Source organism: Rhincodon typus, chromosome 16 (genome assembly GCF_021869965.1).
Source record: "Rhincodon typus isolate 14 chromosome 16, sRhiTyp1.1, whole genome shotgun sequence".
Taxonomy (NCBI): domain Eukaryota; kingdom Metazoa; phylum Chordata; class Chondrichthyes; order Orectolobiformes; family Rhincodontidae; genus Rhincodon; species Rhincodon typus.
The window spans coordinates 15,788,552-15,807,803 of NC_063347.1; the positions used below are offsets into that span (position 1 = coordinate 15,788,552).

At 43.2% G+C, this 19,252-nt stretch overlaps 1 protein-coding gene across 2 annotated transcripts in view; it reads left to right on the forward strand.

Moving 5' to 3' along the window:
* The window catches only part of ogg1 (8-oxoguanine DNA glycosylase), a 25,725-nt gene that overhangs the window by 776 nt on the left and 5,697 nt on the right, over nt 1-19,252 (forward strand). For both annotated transcript variants that reach the window (XM_020524311.2, XM_048606556.1), the window contains exons 2-5: nt 2,849-3,003; nt 4,208-4,662; nt 10,610-10,789; nt 18,523-18,701. In XM_020524311.2, coding sequence (XP_020379900.2) covers nt 2,894-3,003; nt 4,208-4,662; nt 10,610-10,789; nt 18,523-18,701 — 924 coding nt within the window. In that variant the 5' untranslated portion in view covers nt 2,849-2,893. The remainder of the gene's footprint in view (nt 1-2,848; nt 3,004-4,207; nt 4,663-10,609; nt 10,790-18,522; nt 18,702-19,252) is intronic.

The following is a 19,252-nucleotide window of genomic DNA, read 5'->3' on the forward strand; positions in this document are numbered from 1 at the left end:
TGTGTCTCCGGGGGCGGGGTTCATCTCTGAGTGACATGAAGGGGCGGGGTCAGGGTGTTGAGCTGGAATTGAATGGGAGGCGCTGGCTAATATGGGCGTCTGATCTGAACTAATCTGTTTGGGTTTTCCCATTGTAAAATTTCTATTCCCTTTTTTTCAAGTTTACTCATCGTTTTTTTCCCCAATTACCTTGTCATTTTCCGACAAAACTATGGGAGTCAGTACCTGTGTCTGTGTATTGCATTTTAAACTCCGGCCAATGTCTCAAATAGAGGGCTGTGACTAGCTGAGTTGCTGTTGCAGAGACAGGATGGCTGAATGATCTCCTGCTGTCTTTGTACAGTTTAGTGATTCCAAAAATAGGTATATGGTGGTTATAATACTACAGTAATAATTCACTGGAGTTTAAATCTTATTTGACGAATTAAATTAACTAGTAACAATAATGACAGCCGAAAAGATGCACTAATATCCTGAATGGAGGAAATCTGCTATTCTCACATTGACTGAGTCCCATATCAATGTGATTAACACTTTATGAATTAACTGAGCCAGCTGCTGCGATGTTTCTAGAAGGTAGCTACTACCACTTTCTCGGGGCAATTAATCCAGTGATACTATAAGACCGTAAGATATAGGAGCACAAATTAGGCCATTTGGCCCATCAAGTCGGCTCCGCCATTCAATCATGGCTGATAAGTTCCTCAACCCCATTCTCCTGCTTTCTCCCTGAAACCCTTGATCCCCTTGATAATCAAGAACCTATCTATCTCAGTCTTAAATGTACTCAATGACGTGGCCTCGACAGCCTTCTGTGGCAGTGAATTCCATAGATTCACAGCTCTCTGGTTGAAGAAGTTTCTCCTTATCTCCGTTCTAAAAGGTCTTCCCTTTACTCTAAGGCTGTGCCCTCGGGTCTTAGACTCTTCTACCAATGGAAGCATCTTCCCAACATCCACTTAGTCCAGGCCATTCAGTATTTTGAAAGTTTCAATTAGATCCCCCCTCATCCTTCTAAACTCCAATGAGTACAGTCCCAGAGTCCTCAAACCTTCCTCATATGTTAAGCTTTCCATTCCTGGGACCATTCTCGTGAACCTTCTCTGAACCCGCTCCAGGGCCAGTACATCCATCCTGAAATATGGGGCCCAAAACTGCACGCAATGCTCCAAATGTGGCCTGACCAGAGCCTTATAAAGCCTCTGTAGTACATCCCTGCTTTTATATTCCAGTCCTCTCAAAATACATGCCAACATTGCATTTGCCTTCCTGACTACTGACTCAACCTGCAAGTTTACCTTGAGAGAATCCTAGACTAGAACTCCCAAGTCTCTTTGCACTTCAGACTTCTGAATTTTCTCCCCATTTAGAAAATAGTCCATGCTTTTGTTCTTCTTACCAAAGTGCATGACCTCACACTTTCCCACGTTGTACTCCATCTGCCACTTCTTTGCCCACTCTCCTAACCTGTCCAAGTCCTTCTGCAGCCTTGCCACCTCCTCAATACTACCTGTCCCTCCACCTATCTTTGTATCGTCTGGAAACTTAGCCACAATGCCCACAGTTCCTTCATCTAGATCATTAATGTACAAAGTGAAAAGTTGTGGTCCCAACACTGACCCTTGCGGAACACGACTTGTCACCAGCTGCCCTCCTGAGAAAGACCCTTTTATCCCCACTGTCTGCTTTCTGCCAGACAACCAATCTTCTATCCATGCTAGTACCTTGCCTCTAACACCGTGGGCCCTTATCTTACTCAGCAACCTCCTGTGTGGCACCTTATCAAAGGCCTTCTTGAAGCCCACGTAGATAACATCCATTGGCTCTCCTTGGTCTACCCTGCTCGTTACTTCCTCAAAGAATTCTAGCAGATTTATCAGGCATGACCTCCCCTTGATGAAACCGTACTGACTTTGCCCTATTTTACTATACACTTCCAAATATTCAGAAATCTCATCCTTTACAGTGGACTCCAAAATCTTACCCACGACCGAGGTTAGGCTAATCGGCCTGTAATTTTCCGTCTTTTGCCTTACTCCCTTTTTAAACAGGGGTGTCACGTTGGCGATTTTCCAGTCCTCTGGGATCCTCCCTGACGCTGGTGATTCCTGAAAGATCACCACTAATGCTTCCACTATGTCCTCAGCTATCTTCTTTAGCACTCTGGGTGTAGTCCATCTGGTCCAGGTGGTTTGTCCACCTTCAGGCCAATCAGTTTTACTAGCACCTTTTCCTTGGTGATGGCCACCATGCTCAGCTTACTGATGTGGCAAAAATTAGTGAATTAAAAATTACTGTCTCCCCTGAACTATTCATTTTTGTCCTCTTCTGAACAGCTGTGTTTGGTTTACACGCAAGACCCTGAGCTTCTATTGGGTTCGATTCCTCCCTGGGCGACTGTTTGTGTGGAGTTTGCGTATTTTCCCTGTGTTTGTGTGGGTTTCCGTTGGTGCTGTGGTTTTCTCTCACAGTTCAAAAACGTGCAGGTTAGGTGGATTGGCCTTGCTAAGTACAATTTGGAGGGGAGGGGGGAGCACGGTGTTGGGTCTGGGAGAGATGCTCTTAGGAGGGTCGGTGCGGACTTGATGGGTCGAATGGCCTTGTAGGATTCTGTGATTCATTCAGACACTTTGCCTTCTATCTCACCGTAGATTTTCTATTTTGTTCTATTTCCCCTTTTTCATACTTGTCCCTGCCTCTGTATTTGCTGAAGATTTGTTTCATCTGTGACATTTACGAGTCTGATGAAAGTCACTGTGCTGAAATATGAAGTGTTTCTCTGTGCACTTCTCCTGAAATTGAGTTTTTATGTTTCTTGTAACATCTCTTCATTCGAATGTTTTTACAGGGTAAAATATTTTACAAGTGTAGCTGCTGTTCAACTTATAAAGTAATGCAGCGACATGCCACACTGACTACAGACCCAGCTCTGTGGAACTTCATCCCCTGCACTCGCTCTGAACTGAGGCTTGACATCGTCCTTTCTTGTGGTCAGTCATTCCGGTGAGTTTATGTTGACGAGGCTTGATGTCAGTTGGAATGGGATGAGTGTGCTTCACCATTATAGAATTAATTCCAGTGAAAACACAAGCACATGTGAATAACACAACTGGTGTGTAACCTTAGAATGAAACAAAACCAGGTCAGATATAAATGGATCATGGTATAGAGCTTTACACCTTATCGAACACTCCAAGGCCAGTTATCGTATGACTCTGATGAAAAGACATTGACCTGAATCGTGCATTCTGTTTCTCGCTCCATTTATATTGCCTCAACTGCTGAGTAATTCTGTCGTTTTCTGTTTTTATTTCAGTAATGGCATGGGTTGAATGGCATGTAAAGATTCTGTCTCCAGTAATACAGCTCCAAATTACATGCCAGAGTCTGCAGCTTGTGAGACTATTCCACAGGATCAGTACAGCATTCACACTTGTAACTCCAGCCACCATTTCCCTTCATCTTCATAGTTACTGGCACTGTGTCCTAGAGTGTGTGGAATGAATTGTCAGATAAAGTAATAGATGCACGTACAATTACAACATTTAAAAGACATTTGGATAAGTTCGTGAATAGGACAAGTTTAGAGGGATATGGGCAAAATGCAGGCAAGTGGAACCAGTTTAGTTTGAGAAACTTGGTCAACGTGACGAGTTGGACCGAAGGGTCTGTTTCTGTGCTGTATGACCTGATGACTGAGTTTTACTCGATTCTCCCATCCAAAATCTCTGCATAGTAAAGGGAGAAAATCAGGGACTAAACCCTATTTCTGCATCCTGCCCTGGGCTCAGTTTAGCGTACATGCCTTCACCAGGGGAAAGGCTGCCATTCCCTTCCCTCATTGCCAAAACCATACCCTCTTGAAGCAAAGTTCAGGTCACCGAAGAGAGAGAGACCCTGCCTTTGTTACCACATACTGAAGAATGGGAAAATTCATTCCCAATTCTTTTGATTCCTTTGAGATTAAACAGGCTAGACAGTGTGTCTTGTAAGGGTGGCTCCTGACATTTTCAATTGAGGCCCTGAGAGCTGAGGAGGAAGGTTAAATTTGAGTGAGAGATGACAGGACTTGTAATTGAGCTAGAGGACCATGGGACCTGAAGGGCAATACTAATAATGGTGTTTCAGGAGCCAGCAAGTAGTTGGAACTAAAAGGCAGCAGGCAAATGTAATCAGCACCAGTCTAAACGAAGATTTTCTGTTGCAGTTGGCAGGAGAGGAGCCCTGGGCACTGGACAGGTGTCTTAGCTAATCGTGTATGGACCCTGACGCAGACAGAGGATAAGATCTGGTATCGGACCTATTCTGAGGAGGCAGAAAATGCCATTGAAGAGTCAACGAAAAACCAACAGAGACAAGGACTTTCCACAAACACAATAGATGTTAAAGTGAAAAAGGAAAATGAAACTGAGGCTCAAATTAAAGATGAAGATGGAAATTTCCAAGCAGCAGAGATGAAGTTTTCTGAAGTGAAAATGGAACCCGTACAGCATGTGCATGATACCATACCTGGACGATTGAAGTTGGAATGCAGTGCTGCAGATGAAGAGGAATGCAGGATTTTAACCGATTACTTTCAGTTGCATGTCTGCCTCTCGGAGCTCTACTCACATTGGAGTCAAGCAGACAAACACTTTGAGCGAGTAGCACAAGATTTCCCTGGTGGGTGGGTTCCTGAAGGAATTCAATAGTTAACGTTCTAACAGAATGGCTAGTACGTGTGTTCATTTGAAGATCTGATTGATATTTTGTCACCCAGCATTGCACATACCATATAGAACGTTAGTCTAACGCTGATTATTAGAAGATACTTTCTGTTTGAAGAATAAGAGCAGTATTGAGGGAAGCTCAATGGATGTCCTCCTCATGGGAGAATCTAGAATTGAGACACAAGGAGGGGTGTAAATAGTCAGAAGGATAGCCTTGGATTGCAGGAGAATTTTGATGGGCTGGTCAGTGCAAAATGGAATTCAATCTGGATAAATGTGAGGTGATACACTTGAGCAGCACAAACATGCAAGGGAATTCATGATGATCAGTAGGATCCAGGGAAGCATCGAGGATCAGAGAAGTATGTGAATGTCGACCAGGTCTTTAAGGTAGTGGAACAGGTAGGATGTTTAAGAAGGTACATGGGATGGTTACCTTTGTTAAGTGAGCGTAGAGATTAAGAGCAGGAAAATGATGCTGGAACTGTAAAGTGCATTGGTTAGCCACAAGTAGAGTATTGTGTACAATTCCGGAATCCACATCATAGGAAGAATGTTGTCAGAAGTCATGCGACACTGGGTTATTGTTCACAGGTTTATTTGAAATCACAAGCTTTTGGAGCGCTGCAGCTTCGTCAGATGACAAAAGCTTGTGATTTCAAATAAACCTGTTGGACTATAACCTAGTGCCATGTGACTTCCGACTTTGTCCACCCCAATCCAACACTGGCACCTCCACATCATAGGAAGGATGTAATAGCTGTGGAGAGGGTACAGAGGAGATTTACGAGGATGTTGCCTGGACTGGAGAGCTTAAGTTATGAGGAGAGATTGGATAGACTGGTGTTGTTTTCGTCGAAGCTGAGGAGACTAAGAGGGGACATTATTGAGCTGTATAAAGTTATGAGTGACATAGACAAGATAAACAGGAAGAAACTTTTCCCATTGACAGAGGTATCAAAGACCAGGAGCATAGATTTAAGGTAAGGGATGTTTACAGGAGATGTGAGGAAAATGTATTTCACCCAGAGGGTGGTGGGAATCTCAAACTTGCGGCCTGTAAGGGTGATAAAGGCTATTATAGACCAGAACGTACCCGCCTCAAGATATATTAATTAGATAGCCCAGGCCCTAATTTTTCTTTAATTTAAAGGTAAGGTGTTGCGTTCCAGATGCAATTTGATTGGTCAATCTACTCAACTTTAAGCAAAACGCAGTTTATTTTTACACTAGTTAAAATACAGCCAAAATAAAAATAAAATAAACAATAAACTGTAACTATCAAAATGCTTAACAAAATTATATGTATTAACCACTACTAATTAAGTGTTCCAATATAGTAACATCCCATAAACACACCCTTGGCAAAGGCAATTCAGTAAAATGGATTGTTTCACATGCAGATCCAGCAGCAGGAATAGAACCCTAGCTTTTAGCTGTAACAGAGAGAGGAATAACAGCTTCCGCAACCAGCTTCAAAGTCCCAGCAACAGCTGAAAGCTGCAACGAAAAGTCTTGGTTCTGTGGGAGCTTGACACCACCCATTCAGACTGCTTGTATAGTTCCAACTTTAAAAAGAAAGACATCACAAGCCGTTTACTTTGTTGGCTTTGAGCAGAATGCTCGGAACCTCTGTGTCAACCTTCATGTTTAAAAAAAAAGGACAAAATACTCCTCTTAAAGCCATAGTATCACCACAACACAGAAACCCTTATAACGTTTAAGAAGTATTTAGATGTACACTTGCAATGCCAAGGCATGTGATGCTATTGATCAAATACTGGAAAAAAGGATTAGAATAGTTCAGTGGTTATTTTTGACCGATACAGACACGATGGGCTGAAGGGCTTTGTTTTCCTATGTTGCAGACGTAGGACACTTTTCCTCATGTTAGTCCTAAATCACCAGCCCCTCGTTCAAAATTCCCCAAGGAAATACAAACTTGGAATATACCCATTTTATAGAATTTTCAATGCCTCGAGACACAAAACTTTAAGTTCCAATTAACACGTATTTTAACTACAAGAACAGAGGACCTGTAAATGATTTTTAAATCAACCTGCTCAGACATGTTATGATACACCTCTGGAGGCAGGTGAGACTTGAACCTGGACCTGTTTAGCCAGAGATGGGGACACTACCCTGCACCACAAGATCCACCACTGACATCCTATACCACTGTGATTGGCTATCTATCTGAAATAACACCTGAGGCCAGTATTCTGTCACCAAGTAACCCTTTATTTACTTGTGCACAGTACGCTGGCAATGACCCACCAGCTCAGAGTCAGTTTCCTAAACTGAGGAGATGCTAAATCCCCTGTTTATATTGGTCAGTCTGGGCTTGCTGATTGGCCCAGGGTAACGACCCCAATCAATGATCCTATAGTCAACCTGGTTCCAATCACTACATTCCCTAATTTAGTTAGGGATACATTCATGCTTATCTTTTGGTGTGATTTAGAAACATCCCAAGGCATGTCACAGAAGCATTCGTAATCAGGATCTGATCCTGAGCCACATCGATGACTATATTGGTGCTGCTTTGTGCTCCCGCAAGGAGTTTGAACAGTTCATCAACCTCACCAACACCCATAAATTCACCTGGACCATTTCTGACACCTCCCTCCCCTTTCTGGACCTCTCCACCTCTGGTAATCGACTCACCACTGATATCCGTTTCAAACCCACTGACTCCCACAATTACCTTGACCACACATCCTCTCACGCACCCTCCTGCAAAAATGCTGTCCCATACTGTCAATTCCTCTGCCTCTGCCGCATCTGCTCCCAGGATAAGGCATTCTACTCTAGGACTACCCAGACATCCTCCTACTTTAGGGACTGTAGTTTCCCCTTCTCTGTTATTAAGGATCCCTTCAATCGCATCTCCCCTATTTCCTGTGCTTCTGCCCTCAAACCCTCTCCCCCAAACAACAATAAGGGTAGAGTACCCTTATTCCTCACATACCAAACCACCAGCCTCTGAATACAATGCATCATCTTCTGACTTTTCTGTCACCTACAATCAGACTGCACCACCAAAAAGATATTCTTCTCCCCTGCCCTGTCTGCTTTCCGCAGGGACCATTCATTCCGTGACTCCCTTGTCAGGTCTACACTTCCCACCAACCCCTGCACCACACCCGGTACCTTTCCCTGCAACTGCAGGACGTGCTACACCTGCTCCTACACGTCCTCTCTCACCTCCTTTCAAGGCCCTAAACAATCCTTCCAAATCCGGCAGAGATTCACCTGTACTTCATCTAGCCTCATCTACTGTACCCATTGCTCTTGATGTGGTCTCCTCTACATCGGGGAGACCAAACACAGACTTGGGGACTAGTTTACGGAGCACCTGAGCTCTGCATGCACCAACCAACCCCACCTTCCGGTTGCCATCCACTTTAACTCCCCCTCCCACTCCCCTGGTGACATGTCCATCCTTGGCCTCCCCCACTGTCAGAGCAAGGCCACATGTAAACTGGAGGAACAACGTCTGATATTTTGCCTTGGGAGCTTACAGCCCAATGGCCTGAGTATTGATTTCACCAGCTTCAAAATATCTCTGCCCCGAACCTGTCCATCTTCCAACTCACCTATCTGCTCCACCCTTCCCACAATAACCCCTTACCTGCATCCATCTATCACCACCCCACCTACCCTCACCCCAGACTCACCCCTTTCCCTCTATTTCTGGGCTCCGCTCCCTCTCCCCAGTCCTGACAAAGGGTTTCGGCCCGAAACCTTGACTTCGCTGCTCCTTGGGTGCTGTCTGACCTGCTGTGCTTTTCCAGATCCGCATTTATTGACCCTGAGCCACAGTGCTGTTCTGTTTTGACAATGTTAACTTACATAGTCCAGTTAAATAGCAATCTGTTGGGTTGGTGTTAGGGTGTATCATTTCAATGTAAATTCAGATTTCTTTTTTACTTGGAAGGAGGAGAATGATGAAGTTGTACCTGAAACATTCCAGTAAGCTAACAGGATGAAATAATGCGGGTAAACTGCTTAGACTAGCCTTCTGGTCCCTCACAGTTTGTCAATTAACAGGTGATGTAGTTTAGATCTTTCAGATGTTAATAAGATTTAATAGAGTAAATAATTATTTTCGCTGGTTGGACAAGTGCAGAAAAAGGCAAATAATTTATTTTTAGGATAAGATCATTCGGATGTGATGACAGAAAGCACATACTACAGAAGATGTCAAAATCTAAAGTTCTCCCTCCAAAAGGCTATCATAGAAACAGGCCCTTTGGCCCACCAAGTCCACACTGACCCTCAGAGCATCCCACCCAGACCCATCCCCCTATAACCCACATATCCCTGGGCACTATGGGCAATTTAGCATGGCCAATCCACCTAGCCTGCACATCTTTGGACTGTGGGAGGAAACCCCCAAAGACATGGGGAGAATGTGTAAACTCCACATAGACAGTTGCCCAAGGGTGGGATCGAACCTGGGTCCCTGGTGATGTGAGGCAGCGGTGCTAACCACTGAGCCACCATGCCACCCATTGATGATTCTTTAAAAAGGCTACTGGGGCTTGGGATCAATTGACAACTCTAAAACTGAGATTTTCAGATTTTGGTAGGAAGTGATATCAAGAGAGACAATCAAACAGGTAGAAGGAGTTAAGAAAGAGAGCAGCCATTATCCAATTGAATTGTAGAGCAGGCTTAAGGGCTGATGGTTTGATCCTATTCTGAAACTGGGGTGCAGTCCTAAGCGATCTCTATTAGTCTTGCTGCTCTAGTCTTAACTAGAGGCTGCAGGGAGGTAGTGAAATTGTACTGTCACTAGACTAGCAGTGCAGATCATGGGTACGTGGGTTCCAATCCCATCATTGGTAGATAGCGGAATTTAAATCCAATAAATATCTGGAATAAAGAGCTGATCTAATTGTGACCGTGTAACCACTGTCAATTGTTGTAAAAACCCAAATGGTTCATTTGGGTCCTGTTTAGGAAGGAAATCTGCCATCCTTTCCTGGTCAGGCCTACACTTGACTCCACATACACAACAATGTGGTTGATACTTAGCTCCTCTCTGGGAAATTTATAATTCACAAATGATGCACACACCCCATGAGTAAATATGAAAAAAAAAGCTGAATAATTAAATCTAGAACAGAGGAAACAAAAGGTCACTCTTGGGTAGTGACCAAAGATTCAGAAATTGGTGGCTATGTGAGTAGTGCAGTGGGTTATGCCAGTCCTAATCTTTAATATGGGATGGTGGGTTCTGCTCTATAGTGGCCATGTGGGTATTGCAGTAGGTGGCAGTCTGTAATGCTGTGTACTAGGGTCTGGTTGGTGCTGCACTTTAGTGGGTTATGTCCTTATCACGGTGTGTGTTTCTGATAATATAGTGATTCTGTTACAGGACTAATAATTCAAGAAACATGAGTTAATATCCCCACGTGCTAGTTTGATTGTTTGAATTTAGTTTTGAGAAACAGATAATAAAAGCTGAGATCAATAAAAATGACAATGAAGGTCCTGTCTGAACCTGTTGCCCAGTCTGGCCTTTATATGGCTACAATCCACTTTTACATGATTACCTCAATTGTCTCTGACCAGAGATGGCCAGTAAATGCCAGCCTCACCAGTAATGCTCACGTCCTAAACATGAAAAATAAAGACATTTCTTTCACTGTCGCTTCATTTGCAGACAGAATGCTCTTCTCAGCAAATTTTCTTAAACTCGTTTAGTCCAAGAATAATTTTAAATTCTAAAATTTCTGGCATATGATGAGATAAACCAATGCCTTACGTTCAGGTGACCATTCAGTGCGCGAAAGAGAATGCGCTTTGTTATTGTGGGACAGTTTACGCATTCAGCTGTGCAATGAATAAGGAATTTATTTCTAACTTGAGCATGCTCTGTGCTGTTTCAGGTGTCCGCGTCCTGCGGCAAGATCCCACTGAGTGTCTCTTTTCTTTCATCTGCACCTCCAACAACAACATCTCACGTATCAGTGGAATGATCGAGCGCCTGTGCCAGATCTATGGAGAGAGGCTGTGTGAACTGGACTCGTACACCTACTACTCATTCCCAACACTGCAGGCCCTGGCAGGTTAGCGTCACTGCAAGTTGTCGTTGATCAGGCTTCTGGCTAGTGCAGGCTTTGTGATATAACCCATTTTGATTTAATTTATTATTGTCACATGTACCTAGGTACAGTGAAAAGTTTTGTTTTGCGTGCAATACAGGCAGATCATACCATACTAAGTGTCTTAGGGTAATAGAGTTAGAAAAACAGTGTAACTCTGCAGAAAAGGTGCACAAAGAGCAAGGTCAACATTATATTTAAAATTTGCGAGGTCCATTCAGAAGTCTAATAACAGCAGGGAAGAAGCTATTCTTTAATCTGTTGGTACGGGTATTTAAGCTTTTGTATCTTCTGCAGGACGGAAGAGGTTGGAAAAGACTGTAACCGGGGTGGGAGGGCTGTTTGATTATGTTGGCTGACTTCCTGAAGCAGCAAGAAACTGGGCTGTGTTCACAACTGCCTGCAGTTTCTTATGGTCCTGGGCAGAGTAGTTGCCATACCAACCCATCAAAGTATGATAGAATGCTTTCTATGGTGCGTGTACAAAATGGATCTATGGTGCTTTTATAGAAAGCAGGAAAAATTATTCAGAAACCTTACTCCTTGTCACTCTCCAGTGGCTGTGCCAAACCCTCCTTTCCTGGAACAGGCAAGCACAGATCTATGATGGCATGTTCAACTGTGAATCAGAGTTGGGGACTTTGTTGTGACACCTAACATGGTTGAATAGTCTCTAACACAGCACCAAGGCATGAAGAATGACTACCTGCCCAATGTAGTGGAGGATGGCCAGTGAATGTGAAACTGTACTCTGACCTGCGTTAATGCTTTGGGTGCCGAGAAAGGTGACTTGGCATCAGTCAGAAGGAGGGCTTTCTGTAGCAGATGTCAACAGTGTGGAACACACATCTAACTCAACTAGAATGGATTTTGAATTGTACCTGCCTGAGCCCAGCCTGCTGTTTGAAGTTGCTTTTCTAGCCTCTCGACAGAAAACAAGAACCAGGTGCTCTCCTCCAGAAAGACTAAAAGGTCAAATACACAATCTTAGGACATCCCAAAGCAAATCACAGCCAAAGGAGTACTGTTGAATTATTTTCATTGCTGTGGCAGCAGCCAATATCAGTACAGCAAGCTCCCACTAACTGAATGTGATGACCAAAGACCAACTACATCTGTTTTCAGTGAAATAGACATAGAAAATGATGCCAATAATCTTTAGCATTGTGTTTGGCAATACAGGACGAATGTTTCTGGTCAATGACTTGTTGCCTTGTTGGTCGAGTGTTTAATGTTAGACAACATTGGTTTAGCCCCTTTAGAATACTATGTTCAATTCGGGCCTCCCTGCCTAGGAAAGATCTTGTGAAACTTGAAAGGGTACAGAAAAGATTTACAAGAATGGTGCCGGGATTGGAGGGTTTGAGCCCATAGGGAGAGACTGAATAGACTGGGGCTATTTTCCCTGGAGCGTCAGAGGCTGAGAGGTGACCTTATAGAGGTTTATAAAACCATGAAGGGCATGGATAGGGTGAATAGCCAAGGTCTTTTCCCCAGGGTGGGGGAATCCAAAACTAGAGGGCATAGGTTTAAGGTGAGAGAAGAAGGATTTAAAAGGGACCTAAAAGGCGACTTTTTCAAACAGAGGGTGGTGCGTATATGGAATGAACTGCCAGAGGAAGTGGTGGAAGTTGGTACAATTACAACATTTAAAAGGCATCTGGATGGGTACATGAATAGGAAGGGGATAGAGGGATATGGGCCAGAAGCTGCGAAATAGGACTAGATTAATTTAGGATATCTGGTTGATGTGGACTGATTGGACTGAAGGGTCTGTTTCCATGCTGTACATCGCTATGATTCTGTGACTAAAATGCTGAGGAGAACTCCCCTGTTCTTGAAAATAACACAGTGGGATTTCTAAACATCCAGTTGACAAATCCAACAGAGCTTTGGCTAAATGTCAAATCCAAAAGGTGACACCTCCAACAGAGCAGCACTTGCTGAGCACTGAAGTTTCTGCCTGAGTTTTTGCACTCAAATCTCTGGAAAAGGACTTGGTCCCACAGCCTTCTGACTTGCGTGGGGCATGACTGACATGTGGATCACTCAAATTTCCCTGTATTTGAACCACAAAGAAATCTGGGGCTGCAATGTGCAATGAGGTCAATAACCCAGGCACCTGATACAAAAACATGAGCTTTAATTGGGAAAGAACATAGGAACTGGACAGGGCCATTCAAACTTTGGGGGTGGGGGGAGAGCAGATACTTTGTTGCAGTACTGAGGATTTAAATGAATAACCAAGTGAACTTTACCATGTTGTGTGGATTCTGATTTACATAAAACAAGGGAGCATGAACAAGTGAAAGAAGCTTTAAAAGGGGAGGACGATCAGCTAAGATTTAGCAATTTTACACAGAGTGCTCGTTTTTTAGAACAGATTGCCAGTATTTATGTCTCTGTTTCCTCCCCAGACAATGTCAAGAGAATCTAGTTAACTAACAGTATTGACTGGAGCATTTAAAATCAAGAGGAATCTTGACAGGGTCAATGTGGAGAGGATGTTTCATCTTGAGAAAATTTACAACTAGGCAGGGTCACCATTTAATTATCAGAGGTGGCCAATTTTAAGACAGAATTGAGGCAAAACTTCTCTCTGAGGGTTTAGAACTCATTTCCCAAAAGTTAGGGAAGCAGAATCTTTGAATATTTTTTAAGGCAGAGGTGGAGAGATTCTCAATAAGAAAGGATATTAAAAATGATCGCGGTTAGACAGGAATGTTGAGTTGAGGTTGCAATGAAATTAGCCACAATGTTATTAAATAACAAAGCATGGTCGAGAGACCAAGTAGCCTACTTCTGCTCCTAACTTGTATGTTGGTATGTATTGAAGGTAGTTGAAGGTGAAGGTTAGGAGGAAGCTGTAAGAGTATAAAAGCAAAATACTGCAGATGCTGGAAATCTGAAACAAGTACAGAGTATGCTGAAAAAACTCAGCAGATCTGGCAGCATCTGTGGAGAGAAATAGAGTAACTTTCAAGTTTGTTCTGACCCTTCTTCAGAACTTCAGAAAAGAGAGTTCTGAAGAAGAGTCATACGAGACTCAGTATTGCCTGTAATAGCATGTCCAGTCCTAGACTTTGTTTCTTTATTCTTGTCTGCATTCCATAGTAGTACATATTTCAAGTTGGACCTCTGTCACTAGCAAGATACACAGCAATAAAACATGCAAACCATATTGTTCACCGGTCCACAAGCCCCACTCCCTGCAATTTAATCCATTCAGTTGCCATTTCAGATCTGGCAACCTGCTTATATTTAGGATATTAATTTTCTGGTTTTGCTGTATAATCTCTGACTACTGCATTTCTGTGTTACAGAGAATGTTTTGAAAATGTTTTGGTTTCTTTTGCCCCATTTATTTACCAAATGAAAGTTGTATAATGTTGCTGTGGAAAGAAATTTCTTGAAGACCCTTCCCAGTGGCTTGACAAGTTTGTCAACTGATCAGCTGACTAGGCCGATCTTTGCTGCTCTCCCTGAGAGTTTGGTGTGGGTAGTGGTATGTGTCCTGCTGTTTGTTTTAACAAGCCAGTCTCAAAGAAGTAAAATTGGCCCTGTTTGATTGTTATCCAATGACATTCTGCAGAACATGTGCTGACTGGATGATATCCATGATGAGACTATAATACTGTCCAGCATTAATTAGCATGTTGGGATTACTGGTCCCGTGATTGATTAGCTTGAGTTATCAACCCATCTGGCTTGACCTGAAGTTTTCAGAATTAAAGATTGACCTCACAGACTTGCATGGGTGCGAAGATGGAAGCAAATTTAATAAATGGCACTGTCCCTCTCTGCTGAACTGGAGCTGTTTAGACAAGGTGTAGTTGTGTTTTAGATTGGGGTGAATTATTATCGATTATTATATGCGGTCATGCAAACGCATGACCTATATCAACCAGTTATCTGTGTAACTGTTGTCAAGTAAATGTGTAACCGCTAACTATGTGGCTACAGCCATGTAACTGTGTAAACACCAGTTTGTAATCATTGAGGTAGTTCTATTACTGCAGCTAGGTGACCATGTAAGCACCAGCAACATTGTGTGACCACAGTGAGTTGCCTGGTCCTTACTGCAAGTGGAAATCAGTGGGCAAACTGCTTGTTCCATTGGAAATGAGTTTCAAGCTATTCAGTGTCCAGAGTATGTCCATGCAGAGTTAGCAAATATATTATTCAACAATTGTGGGAATACTTGTGGATGGGTAGAGGTTAATCCCTAACACCCCAGCAATGTATGAACACTTTGAGGAGGTGGGGGAAGAAAAGAGAAAGCGAGTAAGTTAAGTAAATTAGATTACTAGCAACTGGCATGGATGAGTTGTATGACTCTATGAAAAACACAGTTGGACAAATCTAGGATTGTATCAGTGAAGATGTGGAGGTGCTGGTGTTGGACTGGGGTGAACAAGGTCAAAAATCACACGACACCAGGTTATAGTCCAACAGGTTTACTTGAAAACACAAGTTTGACACAAGCTAAAACCTGGTGTCGTGTGAATCTTGACCCTGTATCAATGAAGAGTTTTTTTTGTAGCTTTCCTCTTCTACCACAAGATGGCGATAACACACTGGAAAACTCTCAAGGTTTTAAAGAAGTCATGAAACAGGTCCACTGCCTCCAAATGGTGTTTCTGGAAATCTCTCCCAACAGCCCCAGTTATAATGGTCTAAGCCTTGGTTCTATTCCACTGAAGAAGCTGGGAAATTCTCAGGTCTTCAACTTCTGTCTTACTGATTTAACTTCGGATGTACAAAAAAAGGGGAAACCGTACAATTTTAAAACAGGACCTTCGTGATGCCTAGTAATTCCCAGGTTTTGTTGAACTCATCGGTGGTCTGCTGTTTTGTTGTTACTGACTGATCAGTCAATGTGTAAATCTTGGGTGGATTTATTTGTGTGATTTTGGTTGTAGTTTATTCAGTTTTTGCCTTTCCCTTAGAAGCATTGAGGTACTCAGTGTAATAAGTATGTTTTAAACAGAAAAGTGTATAAATAATCAGGATTAGCTTTGACTCAGTCGTCACTCTCTCCCTTTAAACCCCCCACCCCCTCCATTTAAAACTGGTGCTCTGGAGATTTAGCGCACTCTTATTTGTGGGATCCTGCTGTGCAAAGAAATGGCTGCACTGTTTTGCTCCAGGTGACTATAATTCTAAGGTATTTCATTCACTGTAAAGTGATTTTTGAGACATTCTGAGAAAATGGAAAGAGCTCTGTAATTGCATGTTCTCTCTTTATCCCTCAGTAAGTCAGACCATTAACAAGGAGACGCTAAAGGAGACAGGCTGATAGAAGCACACTGCATTCATAGCAGCTCAACTCTAGAGGCTCCAGTGTAATAAATGATTGACTTCACTCAGTGTAACAGCTGAGTTTGTGTATAGAGAGGTATTGCCTGAAATATGTACACAGGGTTAAATGATTAACTTAAATAACAATGTACAATGCGCAAAGTGGAACAGATGTCAGGGAAAGGTAATAGTAGGCAAGGAATTCTACAGGGTATAGCTTCAAGTTAATCAAGAAATGAAGAACCAAAAAGAAACTTCAACAAGAGAGCCTCCAAAATGTCCACCTTCTTCCTCAACTGAGGATTCCCCAGCACCATTGTTGACAGGCTCTCAGCTGGGTTCAACCCATTTCTCGCACTTGGGTCCTCACCCCCTCTCTTCCCTCCCATAACAGCAATAGTGTTCCCCTTGTCCTTACCTACTATCCCTCTAACATCCACATCCAGAGGATCATTAGCCACCATTACCGCCACCTCCTGCAGGAAGCCACCACCAGACACACATTCCTCTTCCCTCCCCTCCCCTCCCTTGTTCACTTTCTGCAGGGACCTTTTCCTCAGGGACACCCTGGTCCAATTCTCCTTCACTCCCAACACAGCCCCATGCCACCTTTGCCTGCAACCACCAAAGGTGTAACAGCTGTCTGTTTACTTCCTCCCTCCTCAGTATCCAAGGGCCCAAATACACCTTTCCAGGTGAAGCAATGCTTTACCTGCACTTCACTCAATCCAGTCTACTGTATTCGCTGCTTACAATGTAGTCTCCTGTACCTTGGGGAAACAAAGTGTAGATTAGGTGACCACTTCACAGAACAGCTACGTTATGTCCACAGCAAAGACCCTGAGCTTCCAGTTGCCTGTCACTTCAACACACCGCCCTAGCCAACATCTCATTGCGGGCTTGCTGCACTGTTCCAGTGAAGCTCGGCACAAGCTGGGAGAACAGTACCTCATTTTCCACTTGGGGACCCTGTAGCCTTCTGGACTCAGCATTGAGTTCAACTTTAGGGCTTGAGGTCTCTCATGTCTTTGCCCCAACCCCCACACACCAGGCCTTGTTAGCACAGTCTGCTATTAGACAACAACCTATTGTTAGCCACTCACCCTTCTGGACAGATCATTATCCATTCTTCTTCTGTCCTTCTTCTGTTCTTCTCTCTCTTTGTGCTCTATTCCCATCTATCATTTACTCCTTACCCCTCCCCCATCATAACTTCTGCATATGAACCAACATTTTCCGAGCAACCAGTAGTTTTGAGGAAGGGTCACTCAACCCAAAGCATTAACTCTGATTTCTCTCCATGGATAATGCCAGATCTGCTGAGCTTTTCCAGCAACTTCTGTTTTTGTTTCTGATCTACAGCATCTGCAGTTCTTTCGCTTTTTATTTATGTTGATTTTTATGCTCAGGCAATGATGTATAGCAGCAGTGTTTTGGATGGAGATTATATGAGCAGGATGAAATTAGAGAATACAAATGAGAGAAAAGGTTCTGTCAACAATGGGGGTTACCATTGACCAGAAAACAGAACAGGATCAGCCATATAAATACAGTTGCTACAAGAGCAGGTTAAACTGGGAATTCTGCGGCAGGTAACGCATTTCCTGATTTCTCAAAGCCTGCCCACCAACTGTAAGTGGTAAGTGTGACAGAATACTCTCCACTTGCCTGGATGAATGCAAAATCAAACACACTCAACACTATTCCAGACTGCCTGCTTGATTGGCACTCTATCCACCCTCACCTTCAATATTCACTCCCTCTATCACCAATGGCAACAGTGTGTACCATCTACACGATGCACTGCAGAAACTCACTCAGGCTGTTTTAACAGAATGTTCTGAGCCCTCGACCTCTACCACTTAGATTTGAGGCAGCAGATGTATTGGAACACCACCACCCGCAAGTTTCCCTTCCAAGTCACACAGCGTCCCGAGTTGGAAATATATCAGTGTTTCCTCATTATCTCTCGGCCACATTATCATAATTTTGGAACTCCTTTCCTATCAGCACTGTGGATTTACCCACATCATATGGACTGCAGTGATCCTGGAAAGCAGCTCACCAGGTCAAGTCTAGCATGTACGATGTCAACATTCAGTGAATGGTTTGGGGGAAAAGAATGGTGAGAAAGGACGTTAATATGGCAAAGCACGGGCAGGATGGAGAGTAATGTGGGGGGTGGGAGATTAACGTGGGGAGGTGGGAGAATAACGGGGGGGGGGGGGAGGAACGGGGGGGGGGGGAGAGTAATGTGGGGGGGTGGGAGAGTAATGTGGGGAGGTGGGAGAGTAATGTGGGGAGGTGGGACAGCATGAAGGTGGTGTGAAAGAAGACAATTTATGAGTACTGGGTTGTAGTAAAGGATGATGATTTTCTATGATTTTTCCATGTAGGAGATGATGTGGAACAACAATTGCAGGCTCTGGGATTTGGATACAGAGCAAAGTACATCAATCAAAGTGCAAAGCTGATATTAGAGACACATGATTCAAATTGGCTGAATTCACTTCGTGAGGCACCATATGAGGAAGCAAAGCGTGCATTGCGCACTTTACCTGGTGTGGGAGCAAAGGTGAGTCTGCTAACCTATAAATGATGGGATTTTCACATTCTGTGTCAGTCGGTGAAGGGATTTTAAACAATTTGCTTCTACTGTTCTAAACTGAAATAAACGTACTTCATTTTCATCATTTTTACTTTTCTAAATACTGAAAAATTGGTTCAGGTTTACTTGAAGGAAGGAAAAAGAAGAGAGTTAATTACTAACATTTCTCCGTGCTTATTATTCTGTTTGGATAATGCGCTTATCATAATGGCAGTCAATAGTGCTGGGGAGTTGAACTCCCATTCTACATTAAAGCCTCCTTTTGACATTGATTGCTAGTATTAGACTGAAGGCATTCACAAAGTCAGTATCGGGGATTTGTACCAATAGCTGCAGAGCCAGATTTAGTGGCATTTGTATTCTGTTTCCATTCATTTCTCTCCCGTAGCATTAAAGCGTGAAACAAGCTGAGTTTTTGAGTTTGTGGACAGTTCAAACTATGTATTTATATCGTAGAAACCAACACAGACCATTCATCCTCTGCAATCAGTTCCACCATTCATTTAGATCATTGCTGA